General features: G+C 49.0%; 1 protein-coding gene across 1 annotated transcript in view; it reads left to right on the top strand.

The window, feature by feature from the left end:
* The window catches only part of COG2 (component of oligomeric golgi complex 2), a 42,245-nt gene extending 28,207 nt beyond the window's left edge, over positions 1 to 14,038 (top strand). The window contains 8 exon segments of the mRNA XM_021073991.1: positions 3,546 to 3,607; positions 4,557 to 4,708; positions 6,510 to 6,707; positions 7,764 to 7,836; positions 8,138 to 8,283; positions 10,159 to 10,298; positions 11,995 to 12,178; positions 13,610 to 14,038. Coding sequence (XP_020929650.1) covers positions 3,546 to 3,607; positions 4,557 to 4,708; positions 6,510 to 6,707; positions 7,764 to 7,836; positions 8,138 to 8,283; positions 10,159 to 10,298; positions 11,995 to 12,178; positions 13,610 to 13,711 — 1,057 coding nt within the window. The 3' untranslated portion in view covers positions 13,712 to 14,038.

Raw genomic sequence — 14,038 nt, 5'->3', positions numbered from 1 at the left:
TATAGCTGCCAGCCTACACCACAGCTCACGGCAACGCCAGATCCTTAACCCACTGAGTGAGGCCAAATATCGAACCTGCGTCCTCAGGGATGCTAGTCAGATTCATTTCAGCTGAGCCACAATGGGAACTCCCTATGCTTCCTTTTTCAAAGTTACATTGTCATGTGGGTTGTCTTTCAGCAGGAAATTAGTGATTCATTTAAGGTACCCATAGGCAGCATGGGAAGTAAATGTTGTATGATGGTGAATATGAATTAGGGCAAGAAGCTGTTGTGATTCATGAGCAGAATTTAAAATGGTGACGTGTCCTTTTATGGTATAAGAAAAAACGGCAGTAAATGGAGGTCCCTGGTGGCTCAGCAGGTTAAGGATCCAGCGTTGTCACTGCTGTGCCATGGGTGGCTGCTGTGGCACAGGTTCTGTCCCTGAGCCCAAAACTTATCTATGCCATGGGCGCAGACCCCCGCCCCCCACAAAAGCCCATGGTAGAGAGCTCATGTGTCAGCTTTCCCACGTCTCTTGTAGTCCAGGTCCAGGGTCAGATTGCTTTAGGTATCCAGTCCCATTACAGCTACTTCCGTCTGCTGCCTCTAGGCCCCTCTTCCCTCGTCAGTTTCCCTGGACCCCATGACCCAGCACCCCACACTTGGTGGTCTTGCCCTGTCACCTACCTCCTGAGCTCTGGGCCCCACTGGGACAGCACGGCCAGGCCTCAGCGGGCTCACTTCTCAAAGCTGGTAATGGAGCCTTAAACTGTATTGAAACTCAGCCTGTTCCCTGAAAGATTTTTTTACACCTTTATCAGATTTTAGCCTTATGTACTCAAAGGCAGATAGTTTACCCTTCTTTGTGGACAGGTTTACCTAAAATTTATGAAATTTTAAAATGTTACGTTTGAGTTGTGAAGTATGGAACTTATTTTCAATACATTTGTTTTTCCATTAAAAAAAATTTCACCTGGGGTCCTCACTGTGGCACAGTGGGGTAAGGATCCAGATTGTCTCTGGTGGCACAGGTTTGATCCCCAGCCCAGCACAGTGGGTTAAGGATCTTGGTGTTGCTACAGCTGCGGTGCAGGTCACAGCTGTGGCTTGGATTTGGTCACTGGCCTGGGAACTTGAACGTGCCACAGATGTGGCCAGAAAATACTGTATACTGTATAAAACTGTTCTGTTGGTGTTTGGATTGCTTACTCTGCGGGATGACAAAAAGTTCTGCAGACATGGCTAGGGTCAGAGTTGTGTTGTTACCCCCTTCCCTTCAGGATCATTGAAAGGAAGCCTGGAAGCCAGAGAGGTGGTGATGTTCTGACATGTTTCTAGGAGGATTAGCAGTGTTACACTCTCAGTAGGTGTATGCTCTGGGTCTGACTGCCCACTTCTAGGCCACGGGCCAGAAAGGCTGCCCCTGCCCCACCAGCATGCTATGAACCCATGTGTCCCCCTCGCTGATCCTGACACCCACAGGGGTATCAGAGAGTGGGGTTCAGGCTTCTTTTCTCATGGGAAGAGAAGAAATGCAGTTGTGCCCCAAAAGTCTCAAATGGTTCTGATTCAGCCGCTGCCTAGAAACTGGGGTGTTAGCCTCTTGAGTGCCAAAGGCCATCTGTTACGTCTTTATTAGTTGAAATCTTTCTAGAAGGTTACACGCTCCCAGGACAGTCATGTGTAGTCTGTACATGTTAGTTCATACATGCTAATGTGGCGTAGCTCCCCCTCTGTGACGCAGGGCCTGTGCGGTACCAACCTGCTTTCCATCTCCCTCCACCCTCCTCCGCTGTGTGTGTGCGGGACTGGAGATGCATGTGCGAGTGCCTCTCCAGGCTGTCCCTAGATTGCAGGACTCAAGAGGTGTTTGTAACCGGGGTTGCCTTTCTTACACATCTTCCTTATCAAGGGTAGAATGACCTCCCATATACACATAAAAACTGTGGCACAACTTCTCAAGTTCTCCCACAGTATCCTCTCCCTTTTTTTATTTTCCAAGAACTACAACCTCTTGCTTTGGTCCTGGGAGTGTCTGCCCAGCAGAGCTTTGCGAGGACTGGTGTTGGGCTCCGGGCTGGGACGCACCACCGGGTCATGTGACGTGGATGGGTTACTTCCGTGGGTCTTCCACGTGGTCACACATCTGTGTGAAGTGCACCGGCATCAGGGGTCTGCTGTCTGCTGCCTTTGTTTCTTGTCCTTCCTCGTTTGTATATTTTGGAGAATTGTCCTAAGTGTATGTACAATTTTACCCCATGTCTTTCCTCACACTGAGTTCCACCTGTTTTGATGCACAGCCTCCAGCTGACCTGTCCCCTTGCTGCATCCAGCATGTCTGTGCCAGGCTTGCTCAGCCTTCCTTCCCTCCGCCATGGAGGCTACTCCCAGTTTTCCTTGTTGTAGGTCACTTCCTGCGTTTTGTGCAGGTTCAGAGGAAAGGCAGGATTAGGAGGTGAGGCTGAAAGCAGGTGCTGGCTTGCTCCCCACGCCGCAGGGCAGCCCGCTCCTCACTGTGCTCGGGGTCACTGCACAGTGACCTTTGCTGGTCTCCTGCACTCTCTCTCTTCCCCGCTTCTCTTCTGTCACTTGTTCCCTCTGTGCCTCTCCCTTTCCCAAGATCAGCGGGCAAGGCCCTTTCCTCCCCGAGGCACAGGGAGGCTGCAGGGATGGCCAGCTCCAGGGGTCAGGGTGGCCCCTCATGCTGTTGAGGGGGCCTGGCCGCTGCTCTCTGTGTGAAACGCCACTCCTTTTACTCTTCACAGTTTCCTGAAGCTCAGTCTCTGAACTGCTTTTAAACAGCACTTAGGTGCTACCAAAAAGCCGAAGTTACTAATTAAGTAAGTTGACAATTAGCGGGTGTCAGAATTGTCTGCTAAAAGGGAACCCACAGGCGACAGAGTGTGTGGTAAAGAAAGTCAGGATGGAGGAGTCACATAATGGCGATGGCGAGTGATGCAGAAGCAGCTGGTCGAGAAAACACATGCACACATCCACGCAGCTCCACGGAGTCACGGATGTGTCCACGTATGTTATTAAAGAGGCGTCTTTAATATGGATGAGGTGAGAAGAGAGAGAGCAGGGCTGGAAAGCAGGCCCTGAGCTGGCCGCAGAGCCGGTTCCCATGACAGCGCAAGACAGCCGCAGACCCGCACAGAGCACTAGGCCACGAGCTGTTCTGGCTTTAACTGGCTGCTTTTGCTGATATTTCTCAAGCTGCAAAAATACAGAATACAGCTTTCTGGTTCTTAGTTTGGGCATGTTTACTTACCTAGGATAGCGCTGATCTAGACAGATTGGAGAACTCACAGTCTTAGGGCCTTGCGCAGGCGGGGCTTGCCAGAAATGGCTTCTTGGTGGAGTCATCAAGACAAGTTTATTACCTGCTCAGTAAAAACAGTATCTGGAGGGCATGCCTCAGGCTGGTGGGGCACCTCTGGTAAAACAGTGGCCTTACCAGAAAGCCAGTGGAGGCAGTCTTTGCCTGGATAGGGGAACACAGGTAGGGACAGGCACCTGCAGCAGAGAAAACTCTGATGCACCCTCTTATTTTTATCCCAGATTTAGGGAGGTCGCAGGATCCTTAGAAGCAGCACTCACAGATGTGCTGGAAGACGCTCCAGGTAACCTCAAAGTGACGAATGACGGGCTGCGGCTAAGTGAGTTAATTAGGCTTTCCATCTTCTAGACCTTAATTTTCTGTTGTCCGGTAACTTAAACCTTAAAGACACAGTTTAACTTCTTTTTACAAAAGGTTTATAGAGCGTTGTGTTTTATAGAGCTGTAAAAAGGATGCTTTCAGAATACCTCACTTTCACTCCTGAATAGAGAGCCTGCTGTGCTTTAGTGAGGAGGCGTTCACACAGCCAGGTGGCCGCCCTCAGCTTCCCTCCCCAGCTTGGGAGAGGGTCAGGTTCCTTCTCCCCAGGGTGGCTCACAGCTGGGGTCCCGCCCCAGGCCTCCAGAGCCCATGGCCCCAGTCCTAAGACACAGGGCAGGTGACTGGGCCTGTACACTTTCCAGGCATGTTTGCACCCCTTACAGCTCATTTGTCTGGGTCACGTGGTCACTCCAGGGCCCTCACCCAATGTGCCACTGTCCCTGTGGCCACAAGGGTCTCAGGCCTCCACTTGAGTCCCTGCTTCCAGAGTCAACCTCAACTGCTCTCTTTTATATTCCGAGTTAGTTTTTATCTGTCTTTGCCAAAAATGCCCAGTGTAATGGACTTCCCTTATTTCTGTAGCATGTTCAAGAGGGGAGGAGAAGGTAGAACAAATTCAAAAGCAAACTTTAAACCCTTGTGAGTGACGGCCACTATTAACTGGTTCCTATTAACGGGTGATTTCCGAATGCTGTTTGTGTTTAATGTTTAAACACCTGGGAGGGCAATGGTGTTAAATTGGAAAATGGCACTGCCACGAGAGCTGCAGTACCGCGGACCGTGGCCCGCGGCCGTCCACGCTGTGCTCCTCAGAATGCCGCCCGCCACACTCAGATTACACATTGACAGTGTGAGTGGGTGGCCTGCTTAGCCCACTTACCAAGGGTCCTTAATGTGTGTTTCTCCTCCAGCTGGAAGTCCGTTTTGCCTTCTGGCTTCTCACAGGACGTGGAGCAGCCTTCAGAGGTGCTGGTCCAACCAGATGTTCCTGCCGCCGCTGGCACATCGTCTGTGGAGACTCACTCTTCAGATTCTGGCACGCTACGCCGTGTTTCTCAAGGAGGTGAGGGTTGGCGGGTGGCTCATCTCTCTCACGGCTGGAACGAACGAAAGGCCATGTTGTCACAAGAGGTTGATGTGGGGACGACCGCCCAACTTCTCCAGTTTGTACCCAAGTCCATTTCTGGGTTTCCTCTTCACTCTTGCATGTGTGGCCTTCAGGGCGTCCCTTCTTACCTATTCCAGCTTAGTCTTTTCAGAAAGCACCAACGACAGCCTCTTTCCCTTCTCACAGCCAGAATCTTTGTGCGGTACCTTCAGACTAAAACAGAGGTGATCTTTTTAATACAAATGATCAGAAATAAAAATATACATATTTTAGTATTCAATATTTAGAAGTTTAAAAAATTATGTGATCATTGAGATGAAAAGACAGGATAATTAATTAACCCTCCTTCATTCCAGAATATCCTATTTTTCCCTTTTCAAGTATTTGAACATATTTAGCATCCTCCTGCCTATGATGGTTTCTTAGATGCACGCGTGAAGCCGCAGGTGCATCATATAGCAGGTGTTTGAGCCCTTGGCCCTGGCAGGCCCTGCACTGGCACCTCGTCTCAGAGCTGCGTGCCGCAGACAGCTCCATGACAGGTGCTCCCCAGGGGCGGCAGGGAGATGAGTAGGAAAGCCGAGCATTGTGAGCTGTGAGCAGGAGGTTAAGGGAGGCAACGTGGAGAAGGTGTCCCTGGAAAGGAGTGTGCTTTGTCAGCTGGGAAGCGTGCAGCCTCTCGAGTCAGGCCACGTCAGACCTGGGCGCTGCTGCTGTTTGATCCTGTGCTCCTGGCAGGCGGCCGAGCCTGTAACGTAGGAGAGTACTTCTCTGTGTGCCTGTCGTGAGAGCCTTGTTGCCCAGCAGGCTGATCCCCAGAGTGCCTGGCAGATAACAGTGCTCCTTTCCTCCTTTTGCCTCCTTCTGCTCGGAGGGTCTCCGCAGACCACGCTGCTCAGTCAGGCCTTCCTGGGAGGCCGTGGGGTTGGATGAGCCTCAGTTGGGCCTGACCGCTTTGTCACGCCCGAGCATGGTGCTAGCCCACGACTTCTCACATCTCTAAGATGTTCTGTCTTCAGCACTTATTCCACCCTTTTCTTGATGCCAGTGCACCTCTCTTTGGTTTTTCCCTTGTAGCAACCCATCATACAAAAGACACTTAGATGGTTTGTGTTATTTGAAGCATCGTAAGTTTGCTTTTTGGTTTTTGGCCCTTATTATAATAATCAGTGTGTTAAGCAGTATAGTAAATTACTCTAAGTAGTTAATTTTCTAAAACCTGTGACATATTAGATACTACCTTTCCTTTGGATTAGGGCTTTTTTTTTTTTTTTTTTTTGCTTTTCAGGGTCACACCTGGGGCATGTAGAAGTTCCCAGGCTAGGGTTGAATTGGAGCTGCAGCTGCAGGCCTACATCACAGCCACAGAAACACCAGATCCAAGCCATGTCTGTGACCTACACCACAGCTCATGGCAACGCTGGATCCTTAACCCAGTGGGGCCAGGGATCGAACCTGTGTTCTCATGGATACTGGTTGGGTTCTTAACCTCCTGAGCCAGAGTGGGAACTCCAAGAGACGTATCGTTTTATTAATGCTTGTTACCCAAGTTGGGGAGGGTAAATGCACGTGGGGTTGCAGTCTGCCCTTTTCCCTGTGTTTCACACCTGCCTGGAGAGAGGGGATTGTGTTCTTTCATGAGTAAACTCTGACCACCTTGTAGGCAGCTGGCGCTTTATGGTGCGTTGTGGACTCTGTGTAAACGCTCGTGTGTCTGCTCGTGGAAACACACTCAGTCATTGAAACCCTTCTTCAGCTTTCACTTAGGCCCATCTCTAATGAAAGCACCAAGGATATTAAAAAGCCTTTGGTAACTGGCAGCAAAGACCCCTCCGTCGCCCAAGGAAATAGCGAGGACCAAGGCAGCGGGACTTCCGAGGCGAAGCCCGTGGTCTCTGTCTCCAGCACTCAGCTTGTGTACGCAGTTGCAGACCTGGACAGGCTTCAGGAGCAGGTGAGCCTGCATAAGGGAGAATCCAAGTGTGGGGTCCAATGTTCTCACTGCTGTGGGGCCCCCAGAGAGAACAGCTGGTTCATCTCTCTTCTGAGTGTTCCTCCCACTCCCCCGACAGGTGCGCTCCCTCCCGTTGCTCCCCAGTCCCGTCCGTCTCGGACTGTGTTAGCCCAGAGCCTCTGCTTCCCTCCTGGGGTGAGCTTCCGGGCTGGGAGCAAGCCAGGTGCCACTGGTTTTTTTATCAGCTTAGTTTTTTCTGTGCAGGATGGTCTTTGGTGGGTTGGGTTTTGATTATTTCTAATTCACTTACCCAGTATTTCCTCGTAACACTCCATCTTCAGCTCTCCTTTGAAAGTGCTGAACTGTGGAAACTGCATTGCTCCCACAGTTTTGCTTTGCCATTAACAGAACTTTGTGGGATGAATGTGTTGCAGCGCTGTGATAAACAGTTCTTTTCTCAAGTTTAAATATTTTGTGGCACTTGAACAGATATTTTTATGTTTTGAGCAAAAACATTATCTTGAGGGTTTTTTTGTTTTGTTTGTACTGGGGAGAGTCACAGAATAGAAAATGATTTTTCAGAGATCCCATTGTGTCTCAGCAGGTCAAGAGCCTGACATAGTGCCATGAGGATGCAATTCAATCCCTAGCCTCACTCAGTGGGTTAAGGATGTGGTATTGCTATAAGCTGCGGTGTAGGCTGCAGATGCAGCTTGGTTTTGGTGTGGCTGTGGTATAGGCTTCAGTCGCAACTCAGATTCCACCCCTAGCCTGGGAACTTCCCTGTGCTGCAGATGTGGCTGTAAAGAGAAAATGACTTTGTGTGCTCTCTGAGTCTTTTAAAAGCCATGAAAATGATATTTCCTGTGTTGATGGATTCTTTTAGAGTGAAAGCATTATTTAAGAATTTTGTTTTCTTCTGATAAAATTGCTGAAAGTCCTGAGTTTCGTTCTATCATTCATTAATATTCTAGAGTCTTATAGATGCAAATAGAATTGCCTCTTCCTTTGATTTATAAAAAATAACCGAATATATAAAGTGCATATTTATTTCAGCTTCCAGAACTCTTGGAAACAATCAAGCCAAAACTTGAAATGATTGGCTTTAAGAATTTTTCTTCTATCTCAGGTAAAAATGAATCTTTAGATTCAGCAAATCTTTGAATAAGAAATAATTTAAAATAGAATCGTAGAGACTGTAGGATATATTTTAACTAACCGCTTTCTTCTCTAGTTGTAAACTCTCGGTTGTTTCTGTACTCTGTTCTCTGATTATAACTTCCCCAAATGAGACATTTTGTTTAATTCTAATAGTTTGGTTTGATTCGGTTTGATTTTCTTTAGTACTCTCTGTAAATACAATGACAGTGTTCAAAACAGAATTCACATGGGGCCTGAATAGAGTGATCCCACACCTCTCTCCGCCTCAGCAGCAGCCCTGGAGGACTCCCAGCTGTCCTTGTCCGCCTGCATGCCCGCCTTGAGTAGCAGGATCATCCTGGACCTGAGTGAGTCTTGCTTCAGTTACTTGAAAAGTGCCCTGGAGGTTCCCAGGCTTTACCGAAGAACCAATAAGGTCAGTGCTGTTTGTTGCCAAGAATCCTAAGATGGGGAGATGTCTCTTAGGCAGGCAGAGAGGGAGGGAGTGGTTGAGCAAGGGGCAGAAACAGGCTGGCAGGGGCAGAGTCCTCCACATCAGAGAAGGCGCACTTTCGAGAAGGAGCTCTCTCCTCTTCAGGTCGCTGGCCGGGGGCTGGGGCACACGTTAACTCAGGGAGATAGACTTGGACAGTGTGGACTGTCTCCGGATTCTTGGGGCCCTAAAGCAAAATAGTATTTTCAGAAAAAGCATTTTCATAAAATATTTTAAGTCCAACCCTTCTTTTGGTCTTAATATCTTATGTTTGAAAAAACTTGATTTTACCTTGTTTCTTTCATACTGTCGTTGGAAGTACCTTTTACTGGATAAGGTTTGAAAAGCTGCATTGATATAGTAAAGGCTGAAAGTTCCCATGTGGTGCAGCGGGTTAAGGGTCCGGCATTGCTGCAGCTGTGGCACAGGGAAGTTCCATATGCCGGCCATGGGCATGGCCAAAAAACTTTAAAAAGAAATAGTAAAGGCATTTATACGATGGAAAATTAAGCTCCCACTCGTGTTCAAATTAGATTCTCCTGTGTCCTCACTTTATAGAATGGGGCTTAGGAAATTTTTTTTACCAGTGTTCTAGTCTTCCCCATTGAACTCTCATTTCTATGCACTTAGGTTCATTTCATTCTTGCCAGATCTCACTGATTTGCCCTCTGATTTTTTTTTTTCCTGGTTGTGTAGTTGGATTTTAGGCAGTTTACTGCTAAATTATTCCCAGATCTCTGAAGATCTCCTACAACATTGTGCTATTTTGGCAAACCCCTGGAGTCCTGGGACCATACCTGGTGTGGGGCCACCTCTTCGGTGTGCGCTCCTGGGGCCTGGCCTGCTGGCTGTGTCATTCTTCCCATCCGACCCCATGTCGACGCAGGGAGCAGCTGAGCTGGGTGCTGAGGGAGCTCTTCTCCTCTGAGACTGTTCTACTTTCCCTGTGAAATTCTGGGACACATGGTAGAATTACCACTTCGAGCAAGAGTACCTTGTCCCATGGTTTTCTGTCCTGAAGTGGGAGAGACAGACCTGCCTTCTGATGCTGAATTCCTTACTTTTCCTAGAGTAACCTACCGACTCTCTCTCTGCCTTCAATAGGACGTTTTATTTACCAAGGGCTTGGTCAGACACTGTGCCAAGCCCTTTGCAGCCTCATTAGTCCCACAAAATGGGTGCCTGTGTCCTTACTTACAGATGAAGAAACCAAAACGCAGACAAGTCAGACGACTTGTGTTTCCTTCACTGGTGGGAACATGTTAGAAACGTGCCATCGCAGAACTCAGCCCCCTGCCCCCCACCCCACCGAATCAGACCAGCACGGGCAAGGTGGCCGGGAGCTTCAAGTGGACACGAGGTTAGGGGAGCAGGCTGAGTCCAGTTGGCTCCAGCCCTCGCTCTCCCGTGCTTTCTGTGGCTCCCTCCTGGTCCCCAGGGGTCTTTCTGTAGAGAACACAGTGTTACTTTGAGAGGTAAGGAGGTTGTATGGGCCTGAGAACTGCTACATTGGTAACGTCCTCTTGAACCTGAGGTTTGAGTAGCTTCCTCTTGGTGTTTTTCTCCCAGGCTAGGGGTCGAGTCAGAGCTACAGCTGCTGGCCTATGCCAGAGCCACAGCAACGCGGGATCTGAGGCATGTCTGCGAGCTGCACCACAGCTCACGCAACACTGGATCCTTAACCTACTGAGCGGAGCCAGAGATCAAACTGCCACCTCATGGTTACTAGTCGGGTTCATTAACCACTGAGCCATGATGGGAACTCCCTCTTTCAGTGTTTTTTCTGTATGTCTTTGACCCCTACCAACATTCTTCCAGGAGGTGCCAACTACTGCTTCCTCGTACGTGGACAGTGCTCTGAAGCCATTTCACCAGCTTCAGAGTGGGCACAAGGATAAGCTCAAACAGGCCGTCATTCAGCAGTGGTTGGAAGGCGCGCTATCTGAGAGCACTCATAAGTAAGTGACAAACAAGTGGGCCGTCCTTGGTTTTGTTAGAGAAACCCTGGGGAGAGATCAGCAGGCTGGCCCCAGGTTGCTCGTAGATAAGGTGGCTGGAGCATCAGATCGCTTCCTTGCTGGACCCGGCAGGCCCTCAGCCCCTTCCCACCTGTGCTGGCTCCACCCCCACTGCCCTGGCCTGGTGTCCCCCAGGTCACAGCTCTTGGGGGCCCAGGCATATTCCACACTCTCTCGGCCACGCTGCCTTTGACTGTCTTAAATGCTGCTTCGTGCAGGGATGTCCTGGGAGTCCAGGCACGTTTTCTCCTTTCGGGTCCTTCCTCCCCTCTGCTCTATCAGTCCGTGAGGTTCCAGTCATGCCAGGTAATCAGTGACTCATAGTGGGGAGGCCAGCGTAATTGAGGAAGGGAAAACATTCATCGCATGATGATGGGTTAGCGTCTAAAATCCTGGCACTCACCGTGCTTGAATGCCTCTTCATTTCTACTCCAGCCTGCTTTCCCCCAAACCCAGCATTGAGTTATGTCAAGAGTGTATTATTTGATCTTATTGTTGGGTTTTGTTTAGTTATTAACTTTGCGGCAGTGTTTTATTTCTTTGACCACTTGCGGGTTAAGCAGCATGTATGGGTTACTTTATTTATTTATTTATTTTATTTTATTTTTTGTCTTTTTGCTATTTCTTGGGGCGCCCCTGCGGCATATGGAGGTTCCCAGGCTAGGGGTCGAATCAGAGCCACAGCCACCGGCCTACGCCAGAGCCACAGCAATGCAGGATCCGAGCTGCGTCTGCAACCCACACCACAGCTCACCGCAACGCTGGATCATTAACCCACTGAGCAAGGGCAGGGACCGAACCCACAACCTCATGGTTCCTAGTTGGATTCGTCAACTACTGCGCCACGACAGGAACTCCTGTGGGTTACTTTAAAACGGTATAGTGGGAGTTCCCACTATCGTGGTGCAGTGGAAACGAGTCTGACTAGGAACCATAAGTTTGCGGGTTCACTACCTGTCTTCACTCACTGGGTTAAGGATCCAGCGTCGCTGTGAGCTGTGGTGTAGGTTGAAGACGCGGCTCAGATGTTGCCTTGCTGTAGCTGTGGTGTAGGCTGGCAGCTGCAGCTCTGATTCGACCCCTAGCCTGGGAACCTCCAAATGCCATGGGTGCGGCCCTCAAAAAACAAACAAACAAACAAACAGAACAGTGAATTGTCATACCATTTCTGTGGGCAAATATGTTCCCAATGCCAGGTACCCAGCTTGTTAGCAAAATTTTAAAACAGAACTCAGTTGTAATGTGGGATTATCTTGAGAATATGTTAAAGGGAGTTAGTTTTATCTTACAGTTTTGAAATACTTGTGCTGTGTATGAGGTGCACTGTTCGAGGACTGACTGAAGGAATTTGCTCCCTGCAGTTGGGGGAGGAGCAGCTCTTCACCCTGCGGCCTGATATGCTCGCTCGCATGCTCAGGACTGAAGTTCCAAACACAGCTCATGGACCAGTGCAAGAGTCTTGAGGGGATGCATTGCTAGAGGGTCAAGACCCTACTTTTCTTTCCAGTCTTCAAGAAATACTATTTCTCATGGCTGATTTTTTTTGGAAATGAACTTTCTGGTGTACAAAGCTGGTTGGTGTGTCGGGTTTTGTGCACGCCTCTCTGTTTCACCATTGGTGTGTCTCATGCTCAAGGTACTACGAGACGGTGTCGGATGTGCTGAGCTCTGTGAGGAAGATGGAGGAGAGCCTCAAGCGGCTCAAACAGGCCCGCAGAGCCACGCCCACCAACCCCGGGCCCAGCGGCAGTGGTGGCATGAGTGATGATGACAAGATCAGACTGCAGTTGGCCTTGGACGTGGACTACTTGGGGGAGCAGGTAATGTGGGGCCGTTGTCACTCCTGGGAGTCTGACTCCAGCTTCTGAGGGCCAAGGAGGCCATGCCACAGTGCTTTTTAGAAAAGAGGGCCAGAGCCCACAGCACTGAAGGAAGAGACTGTGCCCCTGGGGGCTATGAGAAAGAACAGAAGCCCCAAAACTGACTTTCAGAAGTGCAGTGGGTTGACTGGTGGTGCTGTCAGCATCTGCTTGGCTCATGTTCAGGAAGCCCACTGGCATGTGAGCCCAGAGATGGTGACCCTTGGGTCCATTGCCTGGACATGCCTGATGCATCCTTGATGCCAGGTCAGGTCTTGAGACATCTGTTGGTTTGGCATAGAGTAGCTGGGAAAGCATCAGCCCGTTGGTGTCTCCATGTGGTACTTGGGGGTCTGGCGTCACTGTGTGTGCATGGACACTCACCATCACACAGGGCGGGTGTGGAGTCCACACGGGGCCTTTCATCCTCAGTGAGGGCCAGGGCTTCTGGATGTTCTTAACCGCTTAGGTTTCCTGTGGCAGGAGAAACTCGAGGAAGGCCTTTTAGAGAAAAAGAGGTGAAATATGACATTCCATTGGAAGATGCCTGGTGTTCTGTTCACGAGGGGCTCTTTTTTAACAGTTCGGAGTCATCACTGAAAAATCTCAATTTTTCTGCTTTTAGGTGAATTTAGAGATATATTTTGACCATATATCCAGTCTCTTGCCTTGTTTCTTTGTTTTATAAGAGAACCTTAAAGTCTTTTTACAGGCAGGAAAACGTGTTGTAGACACTAGGAGAACAAGTAAGCAGAAGCACGGAGGAGGGGGGAGGGCAGCCCCCAACCCCAGTGCCCAGATGGGCTGCGGCGCAGCAGAGACTAAGCACTGAGTCTGGATGTTTCCAGATCCGTGTGCGTGCGCACACCTATTGTGTGTTGTTATTAAACTAAAGTGGAAAGAACACAGTGTGCCTCTTCTCCGTTACCAAAATAATCCACAGTCGTTGCTGGGCCAGAGTTTTTTCAGTTCATTGGTTTCTAAGAAGAGGTTGTTGATGGGGGTAAGAAATGACGAGTTCAGGCCAATCCTTTCTGAAAATTCTCCACATTACAAAGTACTTCACTTTATTATTTCTTTTAGAGTGAATTTTGTTTCCCAGTTAACAAAAGAGGCTCTTTTCCTGGTGAGAATCTGATTTAATGAACTGAGATAAATTGACACTGGCTTCTTAGGATGACCTGAAAAAGTAAATTCTACAAGAAGTAAATAAATAAATAAATAAATAAATAAATTTGAAAGGAAAAATTATTCTACCAGTTTTCAGGGAACTGCTTTTTCCGGTTTACTGGAGGTGGGGTGGGAGTGGATATATGGCATCTTTTCTGTAAAGGTCTTTTCCACATTCAGCTTTCATCACAGTAACTTGATTCATTGCCGTGGCCTCTGCAGATACAAAAGCTGGGCCTGCAGGCGAAGGACATAAGGAGCTTCCCAGCTCTTGCGGAGCTTGTTGCTGCTGCGCGCGACCAGGCGACGGCAGAGCAGCCTTAAGCATCTTGGCAGAGCCGGGGAGAGGCAGCTGGACCTCGAACTGCAGGGAAGAAAGCGGCTCTTTGTTCTCTGTGGGCCTGTGGCAGAAAGACACATCTCCTGTCCCCAGCCGCACCTGCTGCAGCTCCCTCGGTGAATTTGGGTCTCCTTTCCCAAAAAACACAAAAGCCTTTTTCCATTGTATGGAAGATAGTTTTTAAGACATTTGAAACTTTCTACCATAGTTTACAGAGCAAAGTTATTTTATTTTTATTGTAAATCTTACTGTGGAAGAGTTGATTCCCAAAATATGATTGAAGTAAATACACGTATGTATGAATTCAAAAA

Source organism: Sus scrofa, chromosome 14 (genome assembly GCF_000003025.6).
Source record: "Sus scrofa isolate TJ Tabasco breed Duroc chromosome 14, Sscrofa11.1, whole genome shotgun sequence".
Lineage (NCBI taxonomy): Eukaryota > Metazoa > Chordata > Mammalia > Artiodactyla > Suidae > Sus > Sus scrofa.
Note: the sequence above shows the minus strand (reverse complement) of the source record. Positions and strands in the feature narration are given on the sequence as shown.